The 24,293-nt window shown below is 38.6% G+C and overlaps 1 protein-coding gene across 15 annotated transcripts in view; it reads left to right on the forward strand.

Annotated features, from left to right (window-relative positions):
• The window catches only part of Syne1 (spectrin repeat containing nuclear envelope protein 1), a 428,203-nt gene that overhangs the window by 359,073 nt on the left and 44,837 nt on the right, over positions 1-24,293 (forward strand). For all 15 annotated transcript variants that reach the window (XM_078018867.1, XM_078018877.1, XM_078018878.1 and 12 more), the window contains 7 exons: positions 1,802-1,896; positions 4,104-4,338; positions 5,906-6,100; positions 9,555-9,680; positions 12,268-12,423; positions 19,329-19,487; positions 22,433-22,599. In XM_078018867.1, coding sequence (XP_077874993.1) covers positions 1,802-1,896; positions 4,104-4,338; positions 5,906-6,100; positions 9,555-9,680; positions 12,268-12,423; positions 19,329-19,487; positions 22,433-22,599 — 1,133 coding nt within the window. The remainder of the gene's footprint in view (positions 1-1,801; positions 1,897-4,103; positions 4,339-5,905; positions 6,101-9,554; positions 9,681-12,267; positions 12,424-19,328; positions 19,488-22,432; positions 22,600-24,293) is intronic.

A 24,293-nucleotide genomic window follows, 5' to 3' on the forward strand; every position in this document is an offset into this window, starting at 1 on the left:
ACACAAGTATGGCAATATGTAAATCAATGGAAGTGTAACTGATGTGATTCTGCAATCTGTATACGGGGTAAAAATGGGAGTTCATAATCCACTTGAATCAAAGTGTGAAATATGATATATTAAGAACTATGTAATGTTTTGAACAACCAACAATAAAAAAAATTAAAAAAGCATCAATACTTTGTAATGCACGGTGCTAGAGTTGTGCTTAAGGCTACATATCGGAGATAGAGCTGGAGAGGAAAAGGAGTGCAGAAAGCCACACAGTTTTCCAACTGCATTGTAGACTGCATACCATTGCCAAGGCTAACTGCTTAAGAGAATATGCTTGAGCAAAAAGTTTGGGGCCGATGAAAATCATGTGTTCTTTAAAAAACATATTAATTTTATAGCAAGACACCAATCTATCAAATATCTCCAAGCATATCTCTTAATCGAACTGTATTATAATTATTTCTCAAGAAATAAGGAGAAAGAACTACATACAAATAGTATATTAATTAATTTGCCAACTCTAACCCTAGTTTGCTATGTATTGGTGTTTGTCAAATACATGCTCATAGAAGGATGGGACATACCTAAGAACTGAGAGAAACTTTTTTAAAAAAGAATAAAATGAATTTTAAAATGTTTTGCTGGAATTCTTAAAATAGAAAATTTAAAGGTAGATATTTTCAAATCCAGTTTTACTGAGCTGACAGATGAGGACATAAAAGTCATGGATCAAAACTACAGTGAGATACCATTTTTCACCCACTAGGATGGCTAAAATGAAAATCATGACAAATATTGGTGAAGTTGCAGAGACATTGCAGTCCATGTGCAGTGTTGATGGGACTGTAATGTGGTGAAACTGTTTTGGAAAACAGAGGATCATTTCTCAAAATGCTAAACACAGAATTGCCTTATAACCCAGTAATGCCATCCCTAAGTATATCCCGCACAAAACCTGGACAAGTGTATGTTCATAGCAGTACCTTCATACTAGACAAAGTAGAAAAAAAACCCAAAGTCCATCAACAGATGAGTGTGTAAATAAAATGTAAGCACTATTCAGCGATATTAAAAACAAGATACTGATGCATAATGCAACGTGGATGAACCGAGAAAACGTCACGTGCAAGAAGCCAGTCACAAAAGGCCACGTGTTACTTGGTTCAATTTATATGAATTATCCAGAGTAAGCAACTGATAGAGATGTGAAGTAGATTAGTGGTTGCTCAGAGCTGGGAATTGGGAGGAAATGGGGTCTGATTTCTAATGAGGACAGAATTTCTTTGGGGATGATGAAAACATTCTAAAATTGATCATGGAGATGGTGGCACAAGTCTGGAATATAATAAAAGTTATTAAACTGGACATTTTAAATGTGCAGATTTTATGACACGTGAATAATATCTCAACCAAACTGTTTAAAAACAGTGGAAATAATTTGAAAGACCTTTCTATTGATTTAATAATGAAATAGTTTTATTAAACTAATTAATTTGAAAAACATTTCAGAAAGACCAGAACACAGATTATTCACCAACTTACCTTATTGAGGGATTTAAAGAGAAAGAAGGGAAACCTAAATCTACTTTTAGTCATTAAGTTTATTCCAAAAACCAAACTTTAAGCCTACTTTAATTAATGGTCTAAAAATAAATATTCCTACATGTCAGGATTTCACACTCATCGTGATTCAGCTGGAGATATTTTCCATAGTCTTGCTATACCCAGTGCATTTGAAAGGTTATCAGAAAACCGATCACTAAAATTAGGAACTCTAAAAGTATGCTCTTCTTTTTTAAAATTATAGTTGTTTCAAGCCGAGATGTTCAGCCGTCAGCAGATTTTACACTCAATCATTATTGATGGGCAACGTCTTCTAGAACAAGGTCAAGTTGATGACAGGTAGGATCTTTGATAACTTATTATGAAGAAAGCTTCCAGTAAATTAGTCATTTTCCTTTTAATGAGCAGATTAGAGGGCACATAGCCAATCTTCTCAAGGCAATTGTACTATCGTGGAGTCTCAGTAATTGGAGGGAAGGCTTGTCTGAATCTCTGAAATGAGTGAGTATTGAATCCTTTTAGAGAACAGCTATTATATGATATGAAGGACATAGAGTAATTGGAAATCACCTAGCCAACCTTCACTAGTCATCTGTAGAGACTGGAATTAATGAATAGATCAGAATGAATTGTATCAATGGTTCATAAACAGATGCTTCTAATATTCTCATGCAATTATCGAAATTGTATTCCTAAAAGGAGGATGGATATCACTAGTCCATCTTTCTTACTCGGAGATGAAAAACCTGAGACCCACAAATGTGGACTGATTTGACCAAGGTCACAAAACCAAGGAGCAGCAGACTCTGGCTTTGTGCTCCTGGGTCTAATTTATAGTCTGCACAGCCAGCCTTCCCAGGCCACAAAACTTCCTCCATATTTGAAAATGATTTGTCACCATAAATCTGATTACATTCTACCTGAAATACTTCTTCCTCTTCATTTACATGACAAATTATCTCTTTAATAAAAATTCAGAGGTAAAAAACATAGCTTCTCTTCCAATTTACAGCATGTGAATTGGCAATTCTGTGCAGTATTTACATTTCCTAGGAACAATATTTTATTTATCTTATCGATTTTCCATGGTGATGTTTGGAGAATTAAACTCATTTGTTTTATTATATGCATACATCTTTCCCATAGTTAGGACCAGTAGTTGTGATTATACTTAACTTTGTGTATTTAAAAAAAAAAATAGAAAATGAATCATTTTATTGTGAAAGGTTTTTTTTTTTAAATGTTTTGGAAGTAATTTCGGTTTTTAAGTGGTTATTTCTTTGGATGTACATAAAAGATTTTCATAGTTAAGGTTGGAACAACAGAACATGATACCATATTATTCTTTCCTAAGCAGGCCAAACTTAAATGCAAGGTTTACTGAGAATTTAAGACCTTCAAAATAAAACAAATTCAAATGCAATTAACTTTTAGCTTTTGCTTTATCATATTTTAGCCAACTTTTTAACAATATTATAAACATTCAAGTCATTATGTTAAATACAATTTACAATTCCCCTATAAGCCAACATCTATTAAATTTTAAATGCTAACATTTAGGGGAAAAACAACAACAGAGAGAAGAAATTTGGAAGATAAGAATTTTGATAGTTGCAATTAAAATAAGAACCATCAGATTAGAACCTGCTGACAATAGGAAGGTTCCAGATGACAAATGTACGTGACTCTCAAAGTTCATTTATGGTCTCTGTTGTTTAGAGCTTAAGCAGTTTCTTGTGCTGACAGGTAGCTTAGGGCCACCGGGCTACACAGGGAGGATAGAGCCCCATAGAGATCCTGGGTGGTTGCCTGGCACAAAGCAACACACACATGAACCATTCCACATTCTATGATGTTCTCATTCTGATTTGACAGATGTTATAAATGTTAAGGAAGTATCATGAAGTTAATTTGCACATTTGGATTCGATTGTGCTTGATTTGACAGATGACTTCTGTTTTTGAAAGGAAATTCATATATATAATCTATACATAATATATATATATATATATACACACACACACATATATGTAATATCCCCCCTTTGCTCTATTCCTCTCCACTCACACACTCAGGAAGAGAGTGACAATGCCTTGTCATAGATTTTTCGACCTGTACTGAGACATAGAAACACCATTTACCTACACCAATAGTCTAATTTTGAAAATTATTTTCAGTAACCCCATAGCAGATCTTGGCATAATATTTTTAAATTGATTTGTTTGTTTGTTTTTATGATACTGGGGATTGGTCTAGGAGTTTTGCACATGCTGATCAAACACTACCACTGAGCTACATTTGTGCTCTACCTCAGCACTTTTTTAAGTTACCCTGGCTGACCTGGAACTTTTGATTCTCCTGTATCAGCCTTCTGAATAGCTAGGACTAATGGCATGTACTACTGCACCCGACCATAGCATCTATTTTAAATCCTTTGCCTTAGATCACTTCTCAGGGCTTGCAGTCATTGAGAAGGTGTGCTCCCTCTGTTATGTGGCTACATCCGACAGAACAGTCTTTTCACCGTGTAATCACCTCTTCTCCAGGGATGAGTTCAACCTGAAGTTGACCCTCCTCAGTAATCAGTGGCAGGGAGTGATTCGCAGAGCCCAGCAGAGGCGGGGGATCATCGACAGCCAGATTCGCCAGTGGCAACGCTACAGGGAGATGGCAGAGAAGCTCCGTAAATGGTTGGTGGAGGTGTCCTATCTGCCCGTGAGTGGCCTTGGAAGCATCCCCGTGCCACTGCAACAAGTCAGGACCCTCTTTGATGAAGTGCAGGTAGGATGCAGTACACACTGTTCTCAAGCCTCTTCTGCGTTTCCAACTTGACCTTAGCCTCAGGGCTTCAGAGGTACCCTGGAGTGACAGGGGAATTAGAGTCAATATTATTCTCAAATGTGAACTGGAAATGCAAAGTGATTGCCCTGCAGACATCTGAATAGTGGGGTCAGAGTAAACCTCAGCCTCTCCCAGAGCCTCTTCTACTCCACACACCAAAGCTCACAGCAGCTCCCTGCAGCCCAGCTAGAATGTGTTGATTATGTCTATTTCACTCGTGAGCAATTTAAACGTGTAATGCCAGCACTCCAGAGAAGGCTCTGTCCTCGAGTTCTTTGTCCCTGCCCAACCAGCTCCTTACTTTCACTAGCCTGAGATCTGGGGCCATGGCATCTGAGACAGATACCTCCCAGCACTCTCACCCATCCTTCCCCCTTGATTCATGGGCTCTCTTCCTTTCAAGGTCACTGTTCTGTGGTTCTCCTTTTCCAAATGTCTTTGAAAGAACTCATCTACAGATAGGGCTTCAACTACTCACTACCAGCAAAAAAGGAGCAAATTGGTATCTTCTGGTCACATTTCACCTGCTATGGTTTCAACTCCTGTATCTGGCCACATTTTAGATTGATATCTGTGCATTTCAGCTGTAACAACTCTGTGTCCCTCAATAGAGTTTGCGATCTCTGAAACAACATTCTTTGTTTCCCATGTCCAGTGTAGGAAAATGTTATCACCAGCGATTTGGTCTATCAGTCCAGGACCCCTAGTGTCATTGTAGAGCTGTACCCCTCCTTGTCTGTTGCTCCCCATATAAATCTGCTGCAAGTCTTCATCCTCATGGCCACTGCCTTGAATAAGGCATTCATGACTTCTCACCTGAATGGACAGTAGCTTTCTTACCTGTCTCAGCATATCCAATGCGCACCCCTCTTCCATCCCACTTTCCACCCTGCTTCTGAATGCTTTTATTAAAACCTCAATTCAAACACATTACTTACGTCCTTAATATTCTTCTGTGGCCACAGTTCTTTTTACTCTAAAAGAACAAATTTCTGTGCAAGATGTAGTCTTGCCTCATCTTTGACCATTCTGTTACGTGCACCCCATACTCCAGCCACTGAAAAACTACATCCTGTTTTCCTGTACAGTGGACGTGCGCATCCTCAGTTCCCTGAGGGAAGGTGTTCTCTCCTCTGCTTCTGCTTCGACTCATCACTTGATAAGATTGCCTTCATGCGTCTTTCAAGAAGTCCCAACCCACTTCACCACTTTGGGGAAGCTATGCTGTGCCTGCCATGCTCTATGTTCTTTGCACACCAGTTTTATAAAGCAAATCTCATATTATATCCTGACTGTATTTGACTTCAGGGTAGAAAGGAAGCCTTTCCCTCTTGTGTTCTCATTCATTATACATGGTTCATTCCTGCACAAAGTACCATCTCAACAAATGCTTGCTGGATGAAAGAGGGCAGGCTGCATATGCTAACATGCGGGGCCACTAAGAATACTTATAGTAGGAAAAGGATGAAGAAGAGTCGAAAAAGTAAAAAGTGACCCTTCCTTTCAGTTCAAAGAAAAGGTGTTCCTGCGACAACAAGGGAGCTACATCCTGACGGTGGAGGCTGGCAAGCAGCTCCTGCTGACTGCAGACAGCGCAGCTGAGGCCGCCTTGCAAGCTGAACTCACTGAAATCCAAGAGAAATGGAGATTGGCCAGCATGCACCTGGAGGAGCAGAAGAAAAAACTGGCTTTCTTGCTGAAAGTAGGTTCAATTTAAAAGGGCCTTTTAATAGTTGTACTGTTTTCTCCAATTGTTTTCCTTGCAAATCAAGTATTCAAAGATCATTGAGCAATACCTGCAGGATTTTGAGCCTGTGCGTTTTATTTAAGACTTTGCCCTATCTTGCAGGAACTGGACAAGTTTCTCCATTTTCAGCATTTCATTTTTCAGGACAATCCCCCAACAACGTAATTGAAACTGGAAAAGGTCTGTCCATGCTATGAATTCTGATTAATGGCCATTGCTAAGGCTTAGCCATGAGATGACTTTATAAAATTAGACAGAAATTCAAAGCATTGGTTCCACTCCCTAAACTCAAACTCCAAAATGGTTCTCAAGATTGATATCTCTTATTTTATAGCAGGGGAAAACCAACCCAAAATGATACTCTCAAGTTGGCTTAGTTTACCAAAGAAGGTTGCTGGGCAATAAAATCTCCAGGAGGAATATGAAGCCCTTAGTTGGATACACACTGCATACTATCACTTAGGAAGTTGAAGGGAGCTTGGATTGGGCTACACCTGCCCCAAGAAATTTTCACCCTTATTTTCAAATTCCAGGTATAAAACATAATTAAATCAGGAGCTTAAAAAGAGCATGTGCCCTAAACCTGGGTAAAACCAAGTTAAAACCATAGTAAACCAAGTAATCTGGTTACTGGAATCTTTCCAATCCCCGGACAAGTGGTATATTACCTGGTACATATTGAGCACTAAATATGTAACAGTAATTAGCATTGTTTATGTCATCATTTAAAAAAGTGAACACAGTAAATGCTAAATTATATAGGTTGATAATCACCAATAATTCAATGAGATTATCTATTAAAATGACTTGTCACTTTTTTGGATCAAACGTAATAACTAAAGTTAATGGAGCAGATTTTACTCTTTTATTGTTTAAAGTCCACACACCCATTTGATTTGTTCTACTGAATTTTAGTTAATGATATATTACCTTCTGAGTGGGAAATAAGCAATCAAAAATACCCCTGGGCATCTATAAGTCACTATTATTTGCACACAGTGCAATTCATCAGTAATATAATATGCCAAATTCATCTTGCTTTCAGGAAAGGATTTAAAACATTGTAACTCGCTCTGTAAGAGAACATGTTAATCATATATTTTTCTTTATTTGTGATGTGATTTTTGGAGACATTCCTGAGATTTAATAAGGCATGGTATCTGAGTCACTGCCTTTGCCAAAGACAAGTCTGTCTGCTGGTTGGTGTATAAAACATCTGAATTAATAGATGCTTACAGACCACAGCATTAAGCTATTACCTTAGAATTCATAGAGCAAACAGACTTGATTATAGCTTCACAGTCTAAGTCATTCTTGGAAAGGGAGGAATCCCTGTTCTTCTCTTGTTAAAGCTTGTTATATTTTGAGTCATTTACTTCCTTCTATCTGTTTAAGAAAGTATTATAAAACTAAATTTTAATATTTTTGGAGCTTCATTTCAGGATATCTTTGCACCACAGCTATTATACTTATCTATTTTTAGTTCTCAATCTAATGCTCCAAGTATGTATGTCAAAAATAGTCATTATAATTCCATATTCTACATAGTCACCTGCTTCACCGATGCCTCAAAGTATTTTCACAAGAATGAGCTGTCCTTGTTTCTGTGAGATCAATGAATAATTACTGACTGCATTCTTATAGATTTTGGGGTGTGTCCTGATTTAAATGAGGATGTTTTGTTCATTTTAAGCAGGAAGAGGACCTGTCTACCCTCACTATGCTGGTTATAGGGATGAGAGAATATGATTATACACTCTAGGAAGTTTAAAGAGAAATGAGAACGTGGAACCAAACCTTTGGTTCGGTTAAAAGCAAGACACTTTGGGCAGGAATTACTTTGGTCCTTACTTTTTGTGTCAGTAAAACAAAACAAAAGACAGTTGTAGTGATAGACGGTTATGGTTGTAGTCACAGTTATACCTGTGGGTTGTCATTGCAAAGGATAAATAAATCAGGTGTCAGGAGAGAAGACAGGAAGAATGCTAGGAAGGAAAGACTGGGCTGTGTTGGACAACCTAGAGGAGACTTGTTTAGTTGGACTTACTTTTCCATGGCATTGAGAAACCAAGTAAGAGTTAACTTGTAGATATGGTGCTATAAATATCCATCTCCATTGTGGAGATTTCATTTTTTTCTTAGTTTTTAATTACTCCTTCCACTCTTTTCTTTAGTTTTTAAATTACAAAAGAAATACATGTGTCATAAAATTTTACATAATAATTGAGGTATATAGAGTACAAAATGAAATTCCCCTTGAACCACCATTCAAATTGTCTATCTCTGCCAAGAGGGAGCCATTGCCACCAGTTTATTGTGTAACATTTGAAAACAAAGCCACACAATGCCTGTTTTCTTTTGTCAGCCCGTGGAGACCCCCAGGTCCTATGCTGCCATGCTCTACCGCTCAGGGAGCACTTACCACTACGTGGCATGCTGGATACATATTTCTTAAAGAGTGCCTTAGCTCTCTTCCCCCACTTCTTGTTTGTGTGGACTTTTATGTTCTACACAACCCTTTGCTACCTGCTTTATCAGTAACAAGATAAAGCCAGTCAAAGACTCTGCCCATCACTGTTGTATTTCCACTTCTTTGACAGCTCATACCCACGTGGCTCATACCATTGATGAATTTAATCAGACTCAGGGTTACATTGTTTTTACATTCTCTTTCTCTCCTCTTACTCCTATGTGTTTTTATAGTCTCTTTTTTTTATCCCCTGTAATGTATTGGGGAGAGCATGGGCGTTGAATGCAGTTATGGATGAAGTTAGCTGAAAGGCACATTGCCACATCATACCCCTGCCTCTGCAGACAGATTTGGATTCAGATAACATTGCCGAGTATTCATGATTCTCTGGGTGTTGTGTTTGTTAACACCCATTGCTTATTTTAATTCTCTGACAATTATAGTTTGTATTATTTCCATCTTCATTGGGAAATATGAGACACAGGCTTATCAGCTTACTAAAGTCATTCAGTTAAAAGGTAACAGAGTCAGAGTTGAACTCAACTCTTAGGATGACCGCATGCTGCCGGTGGTGGCAAAGGGTGTGGACTCCCCTTCTCACTGTTCATCAATGTGACTTTAATTCTTTCTCTGTAATTAAAAAGTGTCTCTTTCTTGTTTTCTAATTTATTTCCAAAACAAAACAAAAAAACATACCAGGCACAGTGGTGCATGCTTGTAATCCCAGCAGCTTGGGAGGCTGAGACAGGAGGATCGTGAGTTCAAAGACAGCCTCAGCAATGGTGAGGCAGTAAACAACTCAATGAGACCTTGTCTCTAAATAAAATACAAAAAATAGGGCTGGGGCTAGGGCTCAGTGGTTGAATGCCCTAGCTCAATCCCCAGTACCCCTTCCCACCAAAATAAACTGACATGCAATTTCTTTTGCTTCCATTATAGGACTGGGAAAAATGTGAAAAAGGAATTGCTGATTCCTTGGAGAAACTGCGAACATTCAAAAAGAAGCTTTCCCAGCCTCTACCGGATCATCATGAGGAGCTTCATGCAGAGCAAATGCGGTGCAAGGTGAATTACTAGATGGAGATAATCCCTGTCACCCATCTTCTGCCTGTGCAGGGATAACGCCTGCAGAAGAATAATCCCATCAATCTTCTCTGGCTGTCTGCATGCAGATGCAAAATCCCAGGGGACTGCAATAAGACAAATAGCTCCTAGGTGATACTTGCTTAGCTCACTTATTGCAGTGAGTGAAAGTTTATGAATTAACTTGCTGAAGCTAATGAAAATTAAACACAAACATTAAAGATATTTAAAAGCCAGGTCAAGAACAATAAAAACAATCTTTCTAAAGCATCCACACTGAGGGATCATTTTAGCCAAAGTCTACTTTACAGAAAGCATTGGCAGCCTGGACAGTCTGTTGTCTATGGCTTGCAGAAGAACACGCCCTCCCCTCCAGACTCTTCTGCAAAGAAAGTAGAAAAAATTGCTAATCTCAGTTGACCAGGAGTCACCCAATCTTTATTACTCAGGGCTCTAACTACTTAAAGATTATGATCAATGCTTTAAATCATGCTTGAAAGCAAATTGGTAGCTAATACAGACCACTCCCTGAATGATGAGGTCATGAATACGTACATGATTTAGTGGCTGTAGGATTCATCCCATTTACACCTTCTTAGCCCAGTAAAGCTCGAGACTGGTCCTCTGCTGAGCAATGTACTCATCAGATCAAAAGTACTAATACTTTTTTTTTTTTCAAATTATACACGTCCTCATGTTCTCTAATTATTTGTAAATTATGGCTGTAGTGTAATTCTAGTAAAATTTTACATATACGGAAGTGATATGGATTTTAATTGGAAGTTCTCTGCCTCACTTTGATTAAGAAGGTGTAAATAGAAATGTTGCATTTTTAATTTCTCGGAACAATTTGATCCTTTAAGCCAAGAGATTATTAAGTCTAGAAATGTTGATAAGTGTGGATGTAAGAATTTTTCCTTCAGTACTAAAATTCCAAAGATATTCTTTGAGACATGAAAAGGCAGTTAGGAAAAATTGAAGGTGGTACACTTCACATCTCAAATGGCAAGTGAATGAAATATTATTTTGAGGTGTGACGTTCAAAAGTTTGTGAAGATGACAAAGGTAAATAGTTATTTTTAAGCCTGTGATTATAAATTTACCAAAAAAACTATTAAATACAGATTCTGTTAAGTAAGAATGGACACTGATTAGGCTCCTCTGTGTGCCAGTGACCTCATGAGTGTTGTTTCAGTTGGTCTGAACACAAGTCAGGAGGACATTCTGTTATTGCCTTTTTGCAGATGAGAAAACAGAGGCTTCTAGGAACTAAGTAAGTCTCCGAGTTGATGCATTTAAAGGCTGTACTTTTCCCACACTGACTCGCCTCATGGAGAATGTTCAAAGCAGTGGGTCCTGATGTTAGTGTTGTTTGTTTTTTCAATCTCTTCACCAAATCTGCTGTTTGGATTGAGGACCAGGAACTGGCATAAAATGAGCAAAATCTTTACATTGGTATCACAATTTAACATCTCCAAAGGTGTAAATGTTGCATTTTTAAATGTTGCATTTTTAATTTACCGGAACATTTTGATCCTTCAGCCAGATGCTATTTCTAAGGAGTCTCATTTTTTCATCTCCCCAAATACTGGACACATACTCTGCTTTTGAGTTTGTAGATTCAAAGGATGCCTTTCAATCTGGCTCTCTGCTCCTCTTCCCCAAACAACCTTAGCAGCAAAACAAAGCAATTACTTGGAAAATCAGGCTAAAACCTTGTTTGCCTAAATTGCCTGGAAAGTCAGCCTCAGACAGTATTGTTAATTACTTTTGCCTTTGGAAACTTGCTTCCTGTGTGAAGAGACAAAAAGAGAAGGAACCAACCATGTGAAATTTTCTATTCATACACTAAATTAGCTGGATTCTAAAGGCAACAACTGGCAGGGAACAAGAGTTATACAAATTGCAAAATCAGCCATCCATCAAAGTATTGCAAAAGTTAATGTCAACTCTTACAAATATTGTTATAAGATTTTTTTTCTCCTTAAATCATTTCCCAAAAGAACAGGGTACATAATCTTTTTCAGTAACTTAAATAAATTTCTGATCCTACAGAAAATGTATTCAGGGAATTATTTTTAATTTAGTAATAATAGATCTCCACCATTATCTTGTAAGTATACATCACAGAATATAGCAACTCATAGTGTATGAAAATGAAAATATTTCATTAGTGTGATCAGTAACTTAGGACAAAAAGAAAGTATGGGTTGTGTGTTTATGACGTCAGTTTAAAGTTCAATGCAGTGCTGAAACATCAGTTAGGAAAAGCCATCAAAGAAAAAACAAGATCGTTGAGATGGTAAATAGATGTTAGAAAGATTCTGCAAGCAAGTCTGCTATCAGAAGAACTTGGCAATTGATCAGATTATGTAGGAAGAAAATGAAACAGATCCCACGTTAGAGAATGGAAATGGAATTTTATCTGGAAGGATTTCAAATGATGTGAGAAATTGTTGACAGTAGATGACAAGATAACTATTAGAGAAAAATTCTAATAAGTAAGAATGGGCATTTACTAGGCCCATTTTTTCAAGAATCCTTTTCAAGGACTTCTTTTTTAATCTAGGAATTAGAAAGTGCCGTTGGGAGCTGGACGGATGACTTGGCAGAACTGACATTGCTGAGGGGCTCCCTGTCTGCCTACATCAGTGCTGACGACATCTCCATTCTTAATGAGCGCATAGAGCTCCTGCAGAGGCAGTGGGAAGAACTGTGCCACCAGGTAAGACCAGTGCCATACGTGGAAAGTGACCATCGTGATGGAAAGCTGGGTGGTGATTCAGTGGCAGGTGGCTTGACCAGGTTTGGACCCACCCATAGCTTATGGTACCAGCTAAAGAAGAACCCTGTGGTTATTGCCAGAACATTCCAGACCAAGACAACTATGTCTTACCATTGTATCTTTGATGCATCTAAACTGGATTCTCTCCTCTCCTTTCATTGGCTGGTGTAGTATTTTTAAGAGGAAGCGCAAAGCTGTGGTTGACAGATGTGATTATTTTGCTAGGTAGATACTAGTGGCATCTTATATGTTTTAAACACATGAAAAAGTATTGTTTTATTTGCAATTTCAGCTAACACTCCAGAGCTAGTTCTGTTATGGAATATTTATTGTTACTCTCATCCTGGTTGTTTCCTGGTAATTAAAGGGTGTGTGGCATGGTTAGTCATACTTTATTCATGTTTTGAGTACCTTTCTGTGTGTGCAATACTTTAGAAGAGATTTAGAAGGTTGGTCTTTGAGTTGGAAATGAAAGGGAAAAGTTGGTGGAAAGGCAGTAAGAGGACACCCTGGACCAAGAGAGTATCAAATTGCAGGCTCACAAATGAGCAGACAGTTGCCCAAGAGGCTTATGGACCTACCCTTCAAGAGGCAGGGCCCAAGTCTGTCTCTCCCCATCTGTAACTATGCCCCATGCCTAGCACATTATAGGCTATGCCACTTAATTATTCAGTTGAATTGTTCATTTCCATTATTGTAAATCTGACCAGCCGTAATAGATGTTCCCACCATCAAGCTTACAAACTTTTAATTTACACAAACTTTTACAAAGAAAACCATGTATAACCGGGTTAAACACAATATGTGAAAATATATAAAGATATAAATGAGCTAAGGATGATAGGGATTGAAGAGAATGAAGGAGGTGCTTCTTGGAATGGGTAAATCTTCAAGGGAGGCCTGAGATGGAGAGCGTGGAGTGAGATTGCTGTGCAGGGGACAATGGATGCAGGAGTAAGCTTGCAGATGCAGTAGAGGCCAGAGACGCAGGCCTTAGTGGGGCATATGTAGGTGTCATCTGGTGGAGGAAAGGTTGTGGAAGGGTGGCCTCTTGGTCTCTATGCCAGCTACACTGCTCTACCATCTCTTTTCTCTCCCATCCTTCTACCTCCTCCAACTTTAGGGATGCTTATCCCTGTGCTCCAGGAACTACTAAACAGAGGCTCAGAGCCTCTTGGTTTATTTGACATCAAGAAGAAATATGTTCTTACAGAAACTTCCTTCTGAAGGTTTAAATGAAAACCCAGAATTTTCTCATCTTGTGAACCAAAGGGGGACTCTAGGCACACTTGGTAGATGTGTGAACCCTTTTCTTGTGAATATATTCTTGCAAAAAGCAGGACACGGGAGAGAGGCTTTTCTCAGCCTGTGAGTGATTCACGTTCAGCATGAATGTAGCTACTTTGCACAGAGCTCTGTATTCTCAACAACCATGAGAAACCTCCATCAAGTTCCCCATAGGAAGTGGCACTGTTAATCACCACACTTTATTCTTTTCTGATTTCTTCAACCCAGAAGGAATGCATTTCCATAGTCACTCATCCTATCGTGTCCTGATGTAACGATCTTACCATGATGTATAAATGGAGCCTATTTTGTGGTGACAGATGATGGCAAATTTTTACAGCATGATTCCTTTACCCTTATTGAGCCTGTTCATCTATTTTTAATTTTGAATAAAGTTTGCTGTCTTCATGTTTTTCAACGTTAGACCAGATCCATTTCTGTAGCTAATGGAATCCTGCAGAGTTCTTCAGAAAGGTGACACCTCAGAGTTTGGCCATTTCCTTGGCAAACACACATGAACATCCCTCCCTAAAAGCCTGATCCTGCCACTCCTCCTGCCTAAGCTGATGATTTCTTCCCTTCGGATTTCTAGCCTGTGGTCTGTCATATTCCACAACCCGGTGGCATTGTGACATTATGCTCTGTCATTGAGATTTTCTTAGTCCTGTGAACTACCCTTTCCCTTTTGGTCTGTGCTGTTCCATAGCGTGGCATTTTAATTTTTTGTTTGTGATCTGATTCCAAAAGCTAAGGTGCAAAGACCTTTTCTCTGTATGGCTAATGCCCAGCACAGCTGAGTGTTCACTATGTGTCTGTGTGTGTCTGTGCAGTATAGCAGTAGAGGGGATGGAACCCAGGACCTCGTGCTAGTGAGGCTACTGCTCTGCCAGTGGACTATGTCCCCAACCCTATACATTCTTTTTTTTTTTAATTTTATTTTAGTTGTAAGATGGATGCTATCACTGAGCCACACCCCAGCCCCCTGTGTATTAAAAAGATATAGACTCTATGTCTTTATGCTTCTGCTCCTCCAATGATAAAACAATGACACAAGTTTTAATGTTTTGGAAGTTAAGATTATGGTCATGTAATATTCTTTGATTTGGGAAAACTTGTTTAACAGTGCCATGAAAGTATTACTATTATTACTGATTCTTATACATGTAGATGTTGCAAAAATGACCACTAGATACCTAGGCAACAGTCTGTTTGAAAACACATTTTGAAAGTTGCTTTTGGTCACAGAATATGCTGTGAAGAGATTAATGCTTTGCACCCATGCATACATCAAGGTGTAAAGGAGAGGAAGCTATGGAATACATAGTGTTTCTAGAAACTTTCTATGTCCAAGTGTCCTGAGGACCTCGCTGTACTTCATGGTACATCAAGTTGTTTGCCAGCAGGACTCTAGTCATGGGTTTGGTCAAGGTGCCTACATGTCAGTCTTAAGGAAGGAGGTGGATGCGCTGCTAATTCTTGAGTTGTTTCTGGTGAACTTTTGTCGAGCGCGGAAACCACAACAGGAAGTGAGCCTGTGCCTGTTGCATTGTACAAGTCAGAAACTAAGTTCGAACACAGCATTGTCCCTGCTAAGGAGCAAGTATCCTGTTCCTGTTCTTCTAAAGTAGCTGATAGGAGTCAAGAGTACCTGAGAACAGGTAAGAATGAGGAAGCCGGACTGTAAGTAAACATTGCAGCACAGAAAAAAAAAAATGTATAAAAGAAATCTGTTTTTAAAGACTCCCCAGGGGGTAGTCAAGCCTGTGTACAGCCATGGGTGATATTTGCTTTTACTTCTGTTTCAGTTTGAAGAACTGTGTGTGTGGAAATTCTAGTTGAAATATAAATTTATAACATCACTGTAATTGCTCATTTCTTTTCCCTGCAAAATGTCATCGTCGAAGTATGTGAAGCAGAAAAGGATGTACTTCCTGTTCAGCCGTCTCCTGTTCTGCAGGCAGTACAGTGTGTCTGTGCCTGTAAGAAAATGTAAATGTGTGCTGAGCTGATAACATAATTTGAGAGATTTGACTGTATCCAAGCAAAGAGATGGTAATGTTCATTTATATATGGCCTAATATTGCACTTATAAACAACAAAACCAAAAAAAAAAAAAACACTCCTTTCTTCTAATGAATTTACTTTTTTAACAAAATCTTTTGGCCCCCATTGGCAGCCAGTGCTTATAGCCTACCTGCTGCTTCTTAAGTTTCAAGTCCATGATAAGCAGTGCAGAGGTGCTTTCATAGAGTGTGAATATACACAGACACTGAAGTCACCAGTGCCTAGGAGGAAGCCAGCTAACAGCTCCAGGATGCCCTGAGTCATGCACAACAGTATAGACAGAGTGAAGCAGCAACGTGGCCAGGGCCGCCCTGTCGCCTGCTATTTCCTGGTACATGGGAATGGTGCTTGGCACAGTGAAGACACACGCTTACCATAAAAAATAAACATGTGATGAATTTGGGGAAGAATTAGGATTAATTTGTAAGTGAAGAGTGTAAGGCTTAGAGAAGATGAGTAACCTTTCCCTGGTCACGTTATCCAGAAGCGATGGAGATGGGTTCTCAGGTGCCTCTGGATGTTTGATCATAATGTTATATTGCAACCTGTAACAAAGACACAAGCATGGCTGGACCTCTTTTACTCACTATAAACAGACTCTAAACAGATGCCTCAGAGGTGTTCAGTGTCACTCTTCTGATCCCTGTAATGGGGATAAGACCACCTACCTCTCACAGTAATGGAGAATAGATTTTTCTATCATAGGATCACCCTCCCTGAAGACGTGGGTGAGGGTAGCCCCAGCTTGCCTCCTGGATGGTAGCCAACATAGAGGGGAAGCTACTCAAAGCAAGACAAGTTTCGAACCTCTTTTTTAGAAAGCAGTTACCAATTATGAAAACACAGTTTCAATGCACAACATCAGCTGAACCAGAATCTTAACTACAGCCAGGGCCCTGACTCGGGTGCTGTGTGACCCACTGGAGACCCACTGGAGAGTTAGTCTGAACATCCCAGCAGATCAGAGCCACTCTCTCTCAGAGTTGGAGAGGAAAGGGGTACTGAAGGAGCAAGCTCCCCAGCACCGTCCAGTGGGGCTTAAAGTAGGTGACATCTGCCTAAAAATTTTAACATTTTAACCTGTGGGGTTTTTGTTTGTTTGTTTGTTTTGTTTTTTTAGCTTTTTCTACTCCCCACCCCAAGTGAGCTCATTGCCCTCTAAGCTTTTCTGTATTAAACTACCTCAATGAAAACTAAATGTTCAACTAATTATATTGATGGGGAATCCTTGATGGCTTCATCAGTGACACCCAACCCAGAGAAATATTTATTTTAAAACATCCCAAATAGCTCAAAAGATTGAATTTCTAATGTTGAAATTTCAAAAACTATGGTGAGTTACAAACTCACTGTTTAGACGGGCCCTGAGAAAGGGGTCTCCAGCTTAAGTCCTAACTCCCTACTCTTTTCTCAGATATAGAAACACAGACATTTGAGTTGTATGGGAGCTAAAATTATCTGCCTCATCATGAACAGATTCATTTCTAGCCAGAATAGATACCCAGGAAGCATATGGCACCTTCAAAATAGTTTTCATTTTTATCTTAGAGATTCCTTTGATGTATGTATACTATATCAAAACACACTCTACTCTCATGTATATCTAAAAATTAACAAAAAAAATAAATAAAAAAGAAAGGAGATTCCTTTAAAGCTCATAAAAAAGCAATTGAATTGATAAGCTAAAGCCAAATTTTAACAATTTTAGAGTCTAGGGTGTATATCATTGGTGCTTAGCATATGCTTTGTATTTGTTTGAAAATTTCCATAGTGAAATGTTGCAAGAGAGAGAGAGAGAGAGAGAGAGAGAGAGAGAGAGAGAGAGAGAGAGAGAATCAATAGTTATGTATTTAATGCAGTGGACTCAATAATGGAATGGCTAGTATTACCGACAGGTCTTCAAACCTTACCACTCAAATCATATTTTTTTTGGCTAATGTATAGTTTAGTTCCACTAGAAAAATTCCTTAATAGCTCAACCTCCTCTGAGAGAACAAAAGGAGCATAAAGTGAGAGAACTTAAAAGAATTCTAGAATCATTCTAGACTTAGAAATGAAACAAGTATCTATAATGTTCAAGGGACTTTTCAAACTCAATAATACATGATTTTATTTAAAAATGGGCAAAGGAATTCACAAGATAGTTCTGCAGAGAAGATATACCAGGCCAGGAATCATATGAGAAAGCTCGTAACTTCATTATCATTAGGGAAGGGCACATGAAAACCACAGTGAGGTAGCACCTACCACCTGCTGGCATGGCTGGCATCGAAAGACAGATGATAACAAACTCTGGTGAGGAGATAGAAAAAGTGAACCCTTACTGCTATGGGAATGTGAAGTGGCGTAGTTACCTTTGAAAACAATCCCGGCTGTTACCATGTGACCCCGCAGTTGTATTCTTGGCTGTATACCCAAGAGAAATGAAAATGTGTCCACGTGAAGGCTTTAGCATGAAGGCTTAAAACAGCATTATCCATAGTAGACTTAGGGTGGAATCAACCCAAATGTCCTGAATCAATGAATGAACAAATAAAATGTGTTATATCTGTGCAATGGAATTTATTTAGCAATATAATATAAAAGAATGAGGTATTGATAGCTCTGAACATGGATGAAGCTTTAAAATACAAGCAAAAATGCCAGTTACAAATATCCACTTACTGTATGATTTGACTTACAAGAAATGTCCCCAGTAGGCAAATCCCCAGAGGCAAAAAGTAGATTCGAGTTGGAAGGTGCATGGGGAGAAAAAGGAGAGTGACTTGTGATGACTACAGGGTTTGGGGGGTGTGTGCATTGATTTGGGTTGATGCTTGTGCAACTCCGTTAGTAAACACCACTCGGTGTACACCTGAAGCAGATGGATTGCATGATGTGTGAATGCTACCTCAGTCAAGCTGTTATGCTGAGGGGGAAAAAAAAGACAAAAACAAAAAACTAAAAATGTTGAAAAGAGTAGAGAAATACAGGAACTTGCCCCAAGTGGAGTTGCCAGGGTGAAGCTGAACAGAGACACGTGTTCCTCTTCAGGCTCCTCCCAGGTCCCCTCAGCTCCTCTCACCTGATACCTGAGGCTCTTCTTCCTTCTTTCTTTCCTTCCATTTTCCCCTTCCTTCCCTACTTACACTTTTTCGTTTCTTTCTTTTTTCTTCCTTCTTTCTCCCATCTTTTCTCTTCCCTTCTTTCCCTCTTCTTTTTGGTCCTTCTGCTTTAGTTCTCTGTACCTACTGGTCATCTGTCAGACCTAAGCTGAGCCAGCTGTGCAAAGTTGAACCTTTGTAACAGGTCCGTGTGCAGGGGAACCTTCAGAAAAGAAACCCGGGGCTCAGCATCTCCCACCTGTGGTGGACCACCAATCCTGAATTTCAGGAACAGTGGCCTACGGGGCGCACAGCGGTGGGCAGAGCCCAGGCACCTGGTCAGGGCTGCTCGCGGGGTGTGACTCCCCGCTCCTTATCCTTTGGTGTCTTGTCCTGTTTTAAACTTCCCAGGTCTCCTTGAGGCGGCAGCAGGTAAACGAGAGACTGAATGAATGGGCGGTCTTCAGCGAAAAGAACAAGGAACTCTGCGAGTGGCTGACTCAGATGGAGAGCAAGGTTTCTCAGAACGGAGACATCCTCATTGAGGAAATGATCGAGAAGCTCAAGAAGGTACGGGGCAGGCAGGGCTGCCTGTGCTTCCGCTCTGCCAATGCTCAGGCGTTTCCAACCAGTGCAGAGATGTGGCCTTCCTGGGGATTACTTGCTATCAAGGGAACACTAGGTGTTAAACATCTTATCTTCTTGACACAAACAGAGCTGCATGAAAGGCCAGCTTCATATACGAAATACACAGAATACTTTCAGTTTGTGGTAACACAGATTGTCTGCTATGGATTATTATTAGTTTTATCTCACTTTGGTTTTCTGTCTTGAATTTTAATCACTAGATTAGAACTAAAAGAAAAATTTCCTAGGGTAAATTAAACTGAAATTCCTATAAAACCCCATCTATAGATCAATAGGAATAAAGATTTTCCTGGGAATTTTGGCTTCCTGGTATTTTCAACTATTTGTGTATTATTATTTTCTATATTCATTTGAATCCAGAATATTTATCTTGTCTGTTGAAAAGTAGGGATGATCAAATTGGCCAACATTTGAAAATGTTTTTGATGATTTCAGTATTGCTTCTACATTGTTTTTGTACAAATAATCATTTCAGAGTTATTTTAGTTTATGTTTCTCTTTAGCACATATCATCATCTAAAGTATGATGTATTTTTCATTTTTACCTGTTCATGGTCTATCTAGGATATAGGCCCCCCTGGACTGTCAGTCTCACTGGAACATGGACTTTGTCTTGTCTATTATTATCTCCCCTGCACCCAGAGCAGCATCTGACTTCTTATAAGCACTTAATTCATATTTTTGGAATGAATGAATTATGACTTCATTCATTTGGAAAAGAAATATAAATGATTATTAGAAAAATTTATCTCCATTCATTCATGCACATAGAAAAAATACCCTCAGAGGCAACATGCAATATTAACAACTTTAGAGTAGTTTCAGTATAACACTGCAAATTCTGAGTAAGCATTTGTTTATTTGACATTGCAAAGCTTTAATACCTGGGTTGAGACGAAACAGATTTCATTTTAACATCTAATGGTGGCACCTTGCTAGTTTCTGTGTATCTGGGAATGCTATACTAGACGTGATGAAATGCACTAGCTACTATAGTGAAATTTGCTAAAGAATAAGTTTTGTTTGAATGTACCTATATATGCCCATTGCTTTTTAACATAAAATTCAGAATGTAGGGCTGGGGATGTGGCTCAAGCTGTAGCACGCTCACCTAGCGTGCGTGCGGCCCGGGTTCGATCCTCAGCACCACATACAAACAAGATGTTGTGTCCTCCAAGAACTAAGAAAAATAAATAAATGTTAAAATTCTCTCTCTCTCTCTCTCTCTCTCTCTCTCTCTCTCTCTCTCTTCCTCCTCTCTCTCTCACTTAAAAAAAAATTCAGAATGCATATTTTTGGAGTGTGGGAGAAAAAAAAATCTCTTGAACAAAATAAAGCCATAATTAAAATTTAGAAAAACTTTAGCAATTCACATAGGTAATTTTGTTACATTATTTGGAATAATATTAGAAATACTCTTTAAAATTAAATTTTTATTTTTATTTTAACTAGGATAGTTAATACTATCCTAGTTTATATATAGAATAAGTCATGGGATTTAGACAAAAAGTCTTTAAGAGCTTGCCACTCCATGGTGTCTCTTTGTAAAGGAAGAGAATTATTAAGAAAAGACTTGTCAATTTTGACAATATAGAAAAAAAGTGGTAACTAAATGGAGCCAAAAATATTGATGTCCCCTGGCCTTGACATTAACAAAATAGTTCAAATTAAATGATAATCCAAGAGGATTGTAGTAATTTCTTTGAAGTAAACATTTCTCAATAAAATTATCTCAAATTGGTGATGAAATATTAAAACAACTAATAAATGTATATAATGTTTTGGTCTTTGAATCCCATTGTGTGAAATAACACAAAAAGGCCAGTAGGCGGGGCACTGGGCATGAGGAGGGCCCTGAGCCCTGGGAGGGAATAAAATTTCCTTGACCCTCCCATTCCTTTGAGGCCTTTTGCTTAGGTAAATGACCTGGCAGGTAAATGGCCTGTTATGACACCTGCTTTAGAGCAGAGAAGGTTGAAATATCTTTGCTCATGAGGAACCTGTCTTCATTTATTGTTTTGCTGAGGTACTATTTACTTCAACCAAAAATGAAAAAAAAAAAATGAACCTAATGATTGGATTCTATTACTCACTGTGACGAGGGAATAACAGGGTTACTGGGTGTGGGGGAAGGGTTTCATTGTAATTTAAGTTATACCTTTTAGTGCCTATCTCTTGCAAATAGACCACATAAAATCTGCTCTACCTATTGAACAAAAACAATCTTTAATAGAGGCCGGGTCAGAAACTGGGTAAATCAAGAAGGTTGTAGACCTATTGACCTGTTAAAATTAATGACTATTATTCATAAGATGTTGTCATTGATTTATGTGTTACAAAATAGTGGCTTTATGTAGAGATTACCTTTGTAAAATGAAGGAATTCTTAAAATATTTTGCACAAATAACATGCCTGACATACAAATGCACATACACAATTCCCTGTGTGTGTGTGTGTGTATGTGTGTGTGTATTTACCTTATAAATGTCTTGTCATCTCTTTGTATAAGAATTAATTCTAAATATAACATCAGGTTAGGGATTAGAGCAATAAGGTATAATTTCAGTGTTAAATCTTCCAAATTTTGTCATTTTGTAGTTATGTATATATTTTGTTTTTAGTGCCCATTTTAAGTAAACAGACAGCACCTTCCATTCTGTTCAACAACACCTGTATACAAATTTAATCCATACATGCTGAAAATAATAGGTACTACTAATTCTTGGGCACGGATGTTCACATGGTGTTCCTCATGCCCAAACTATTTCTCAGCAGTAGAAAACCGTAATTATCATGTTTCTAGAAGAGCTGGATGAATGCATTAAGCATATGCTTTCTGACCTCTGTGATTGCTATTTATTATGCAGGATTATCAAGAGGAAATTGCTGTTGCCCAAGAGAACAAAATACAGCTCCAGCAAATGGGAGAACGACTTGCCAAAGCCAGCCATGAAAGCAAAGCTTCAGAGATTGAATACAAGCTTGGAAAGGTCAACGACCGGTGGCAGCATCTCCTGGATCTCATTGCAGCCAGGTAAAAAGGACCTGATTCAATAGCACATGTGTCTGCAGAATTTTAAAGCCTTTTATTTCAGCTAAAAGATAAACCAACAAATCACTCTCTTTCTCTCTCTTCTGATGTTATTCTGCCATTTTGACGTTCGTTCTATTCTCATAAATGCCACTTTCATTAACTTTAAAATTCTCCTTATTTCACAAATCTAGTGTTGTTTCATGTAGCTGAGAAGGAAGGGAGAGAGTCGCATCCAAACAGCAACCATTCCCAAGAAAAGATATTTATTTCAGGAGCATCATAGGTAGCCTACAGCCTACGGGGAAGAAAAAGAAATCGCTGGCCAGTATTTGCAGAGGGTATTTTTGTTTTAAATATATATTTTTAAAAGGTTATAACATTCCTATTATGTTTTTGATTAGCAGGATGTGGGAATAAAGCTGATTGTTGCTATTTTTTTGCTTAGTTGCAAAACTAAGCTGCTTCATTATTTGTAATTTTGTGCTTAGTTTTAATGATAACTCTGAGCACCTTTCTCGTGTCTAAGAGGCAGATTATGTTCAGTTTCTACTGGGGAAGGTCAGCATGAATAAAGGGGATAATAATCAAAAAGAAAAACATGTGAGGGTTTTTACCAGTAGTATTAATTCTGATCTGATTGAATAATGTACTGTGCTGTTTGATATTAAAGAGGGAATGATTAGGTAGAGGCTTTGTTTTAGGTGAACTTGGCTTCATGTGGGAATCCATGAGGCCAAGAAGCTTTATCCATTCTACTCGATGTATATCACAAGCACCAATAATACTGCCTGGGGCTGAGGATGCAGCTCAGTGGAAGAGCCCTTGCCTAGCATGTGTGAGGCCCTGGATTCAGTCCATAGCAGTACACAAAAAGAAAGAAGGGGAAGGAGGAGGAATATGAATAAACATAATTTGGGCTCAATAAATTTCTCAATGAATCTATTCTTGTATATTTGAGCAGTTAGGAGGGTTTGGAGCTACTCCAAACTTTTCAAAATCTGGATTTCTTTCCTTAGCCTTGCTGAATACACATAAAGCACCACAATTCTGTATGCTGATTGTGAAAACATTAGTGTACTTTTTTTTTCTATAAGGAAGACATCAAAGAGGGTCTAACTCAAGAAGTTGAGATTATTATTTGTTTTAGGGGTAATGAAATAAAAGTGCAATAAGTGCTTATCAATTTTTTCAATGTTAACAATTGCACACTTAGTAGCTAGCTAACACTTATCAATCTGGGTTTGTATGAGGAATGTGCTATAGGCTTCCTATGCATCTTCTCACCTGTCATTCACAATACCCTTTAAGGTGGTCCTTATCATTGTGCCCATTTTACAGAGGTAGAGACTGAGGCTCAGACTTGCCCTGGTCATACTCACATTGCATGGCAGAGCCTGTGCTACCTGACTCCAACATCCTATGGTGCTATGGGGCCCAATTCTCTGCTGCCTGGCTAGTTTGTGACTTCTTTTTCCTTATTAGAGAGACAAAGCAGTTCAGTGCAGGTTAAGTTCTGGTAATCATTCCCACAATCTCATTTTTCAAGCCTTTGTAAAGCATGTGCAATGTGAGGACCATTAAACTCTGAGGGTGCAACTACAGAGCCCTCTCTCCTCAAGAGGTCATGGTGGGCAAAAGAATTCACAAAGAATGGAGTAAAACCATGTGCTCAGAGCTCACTGTGCCTAGACTGA

This window comes from Ictidomys tridecemlineatus, chromosome 8 (assembly GCF_052094955.1).
Source record: "Ictidomys tridecemlineatus isolate mIctTri1 chromosome 8, mIctTri1.hap1, whole genome shotgun sequence".
NCBI classification, from domain to species: Eukaryota; Metazoa; Chordata; class Mammalia; order Rodentia; family Sciuridae; genus Ictidomys; species Ictidomys tridecemlineatus.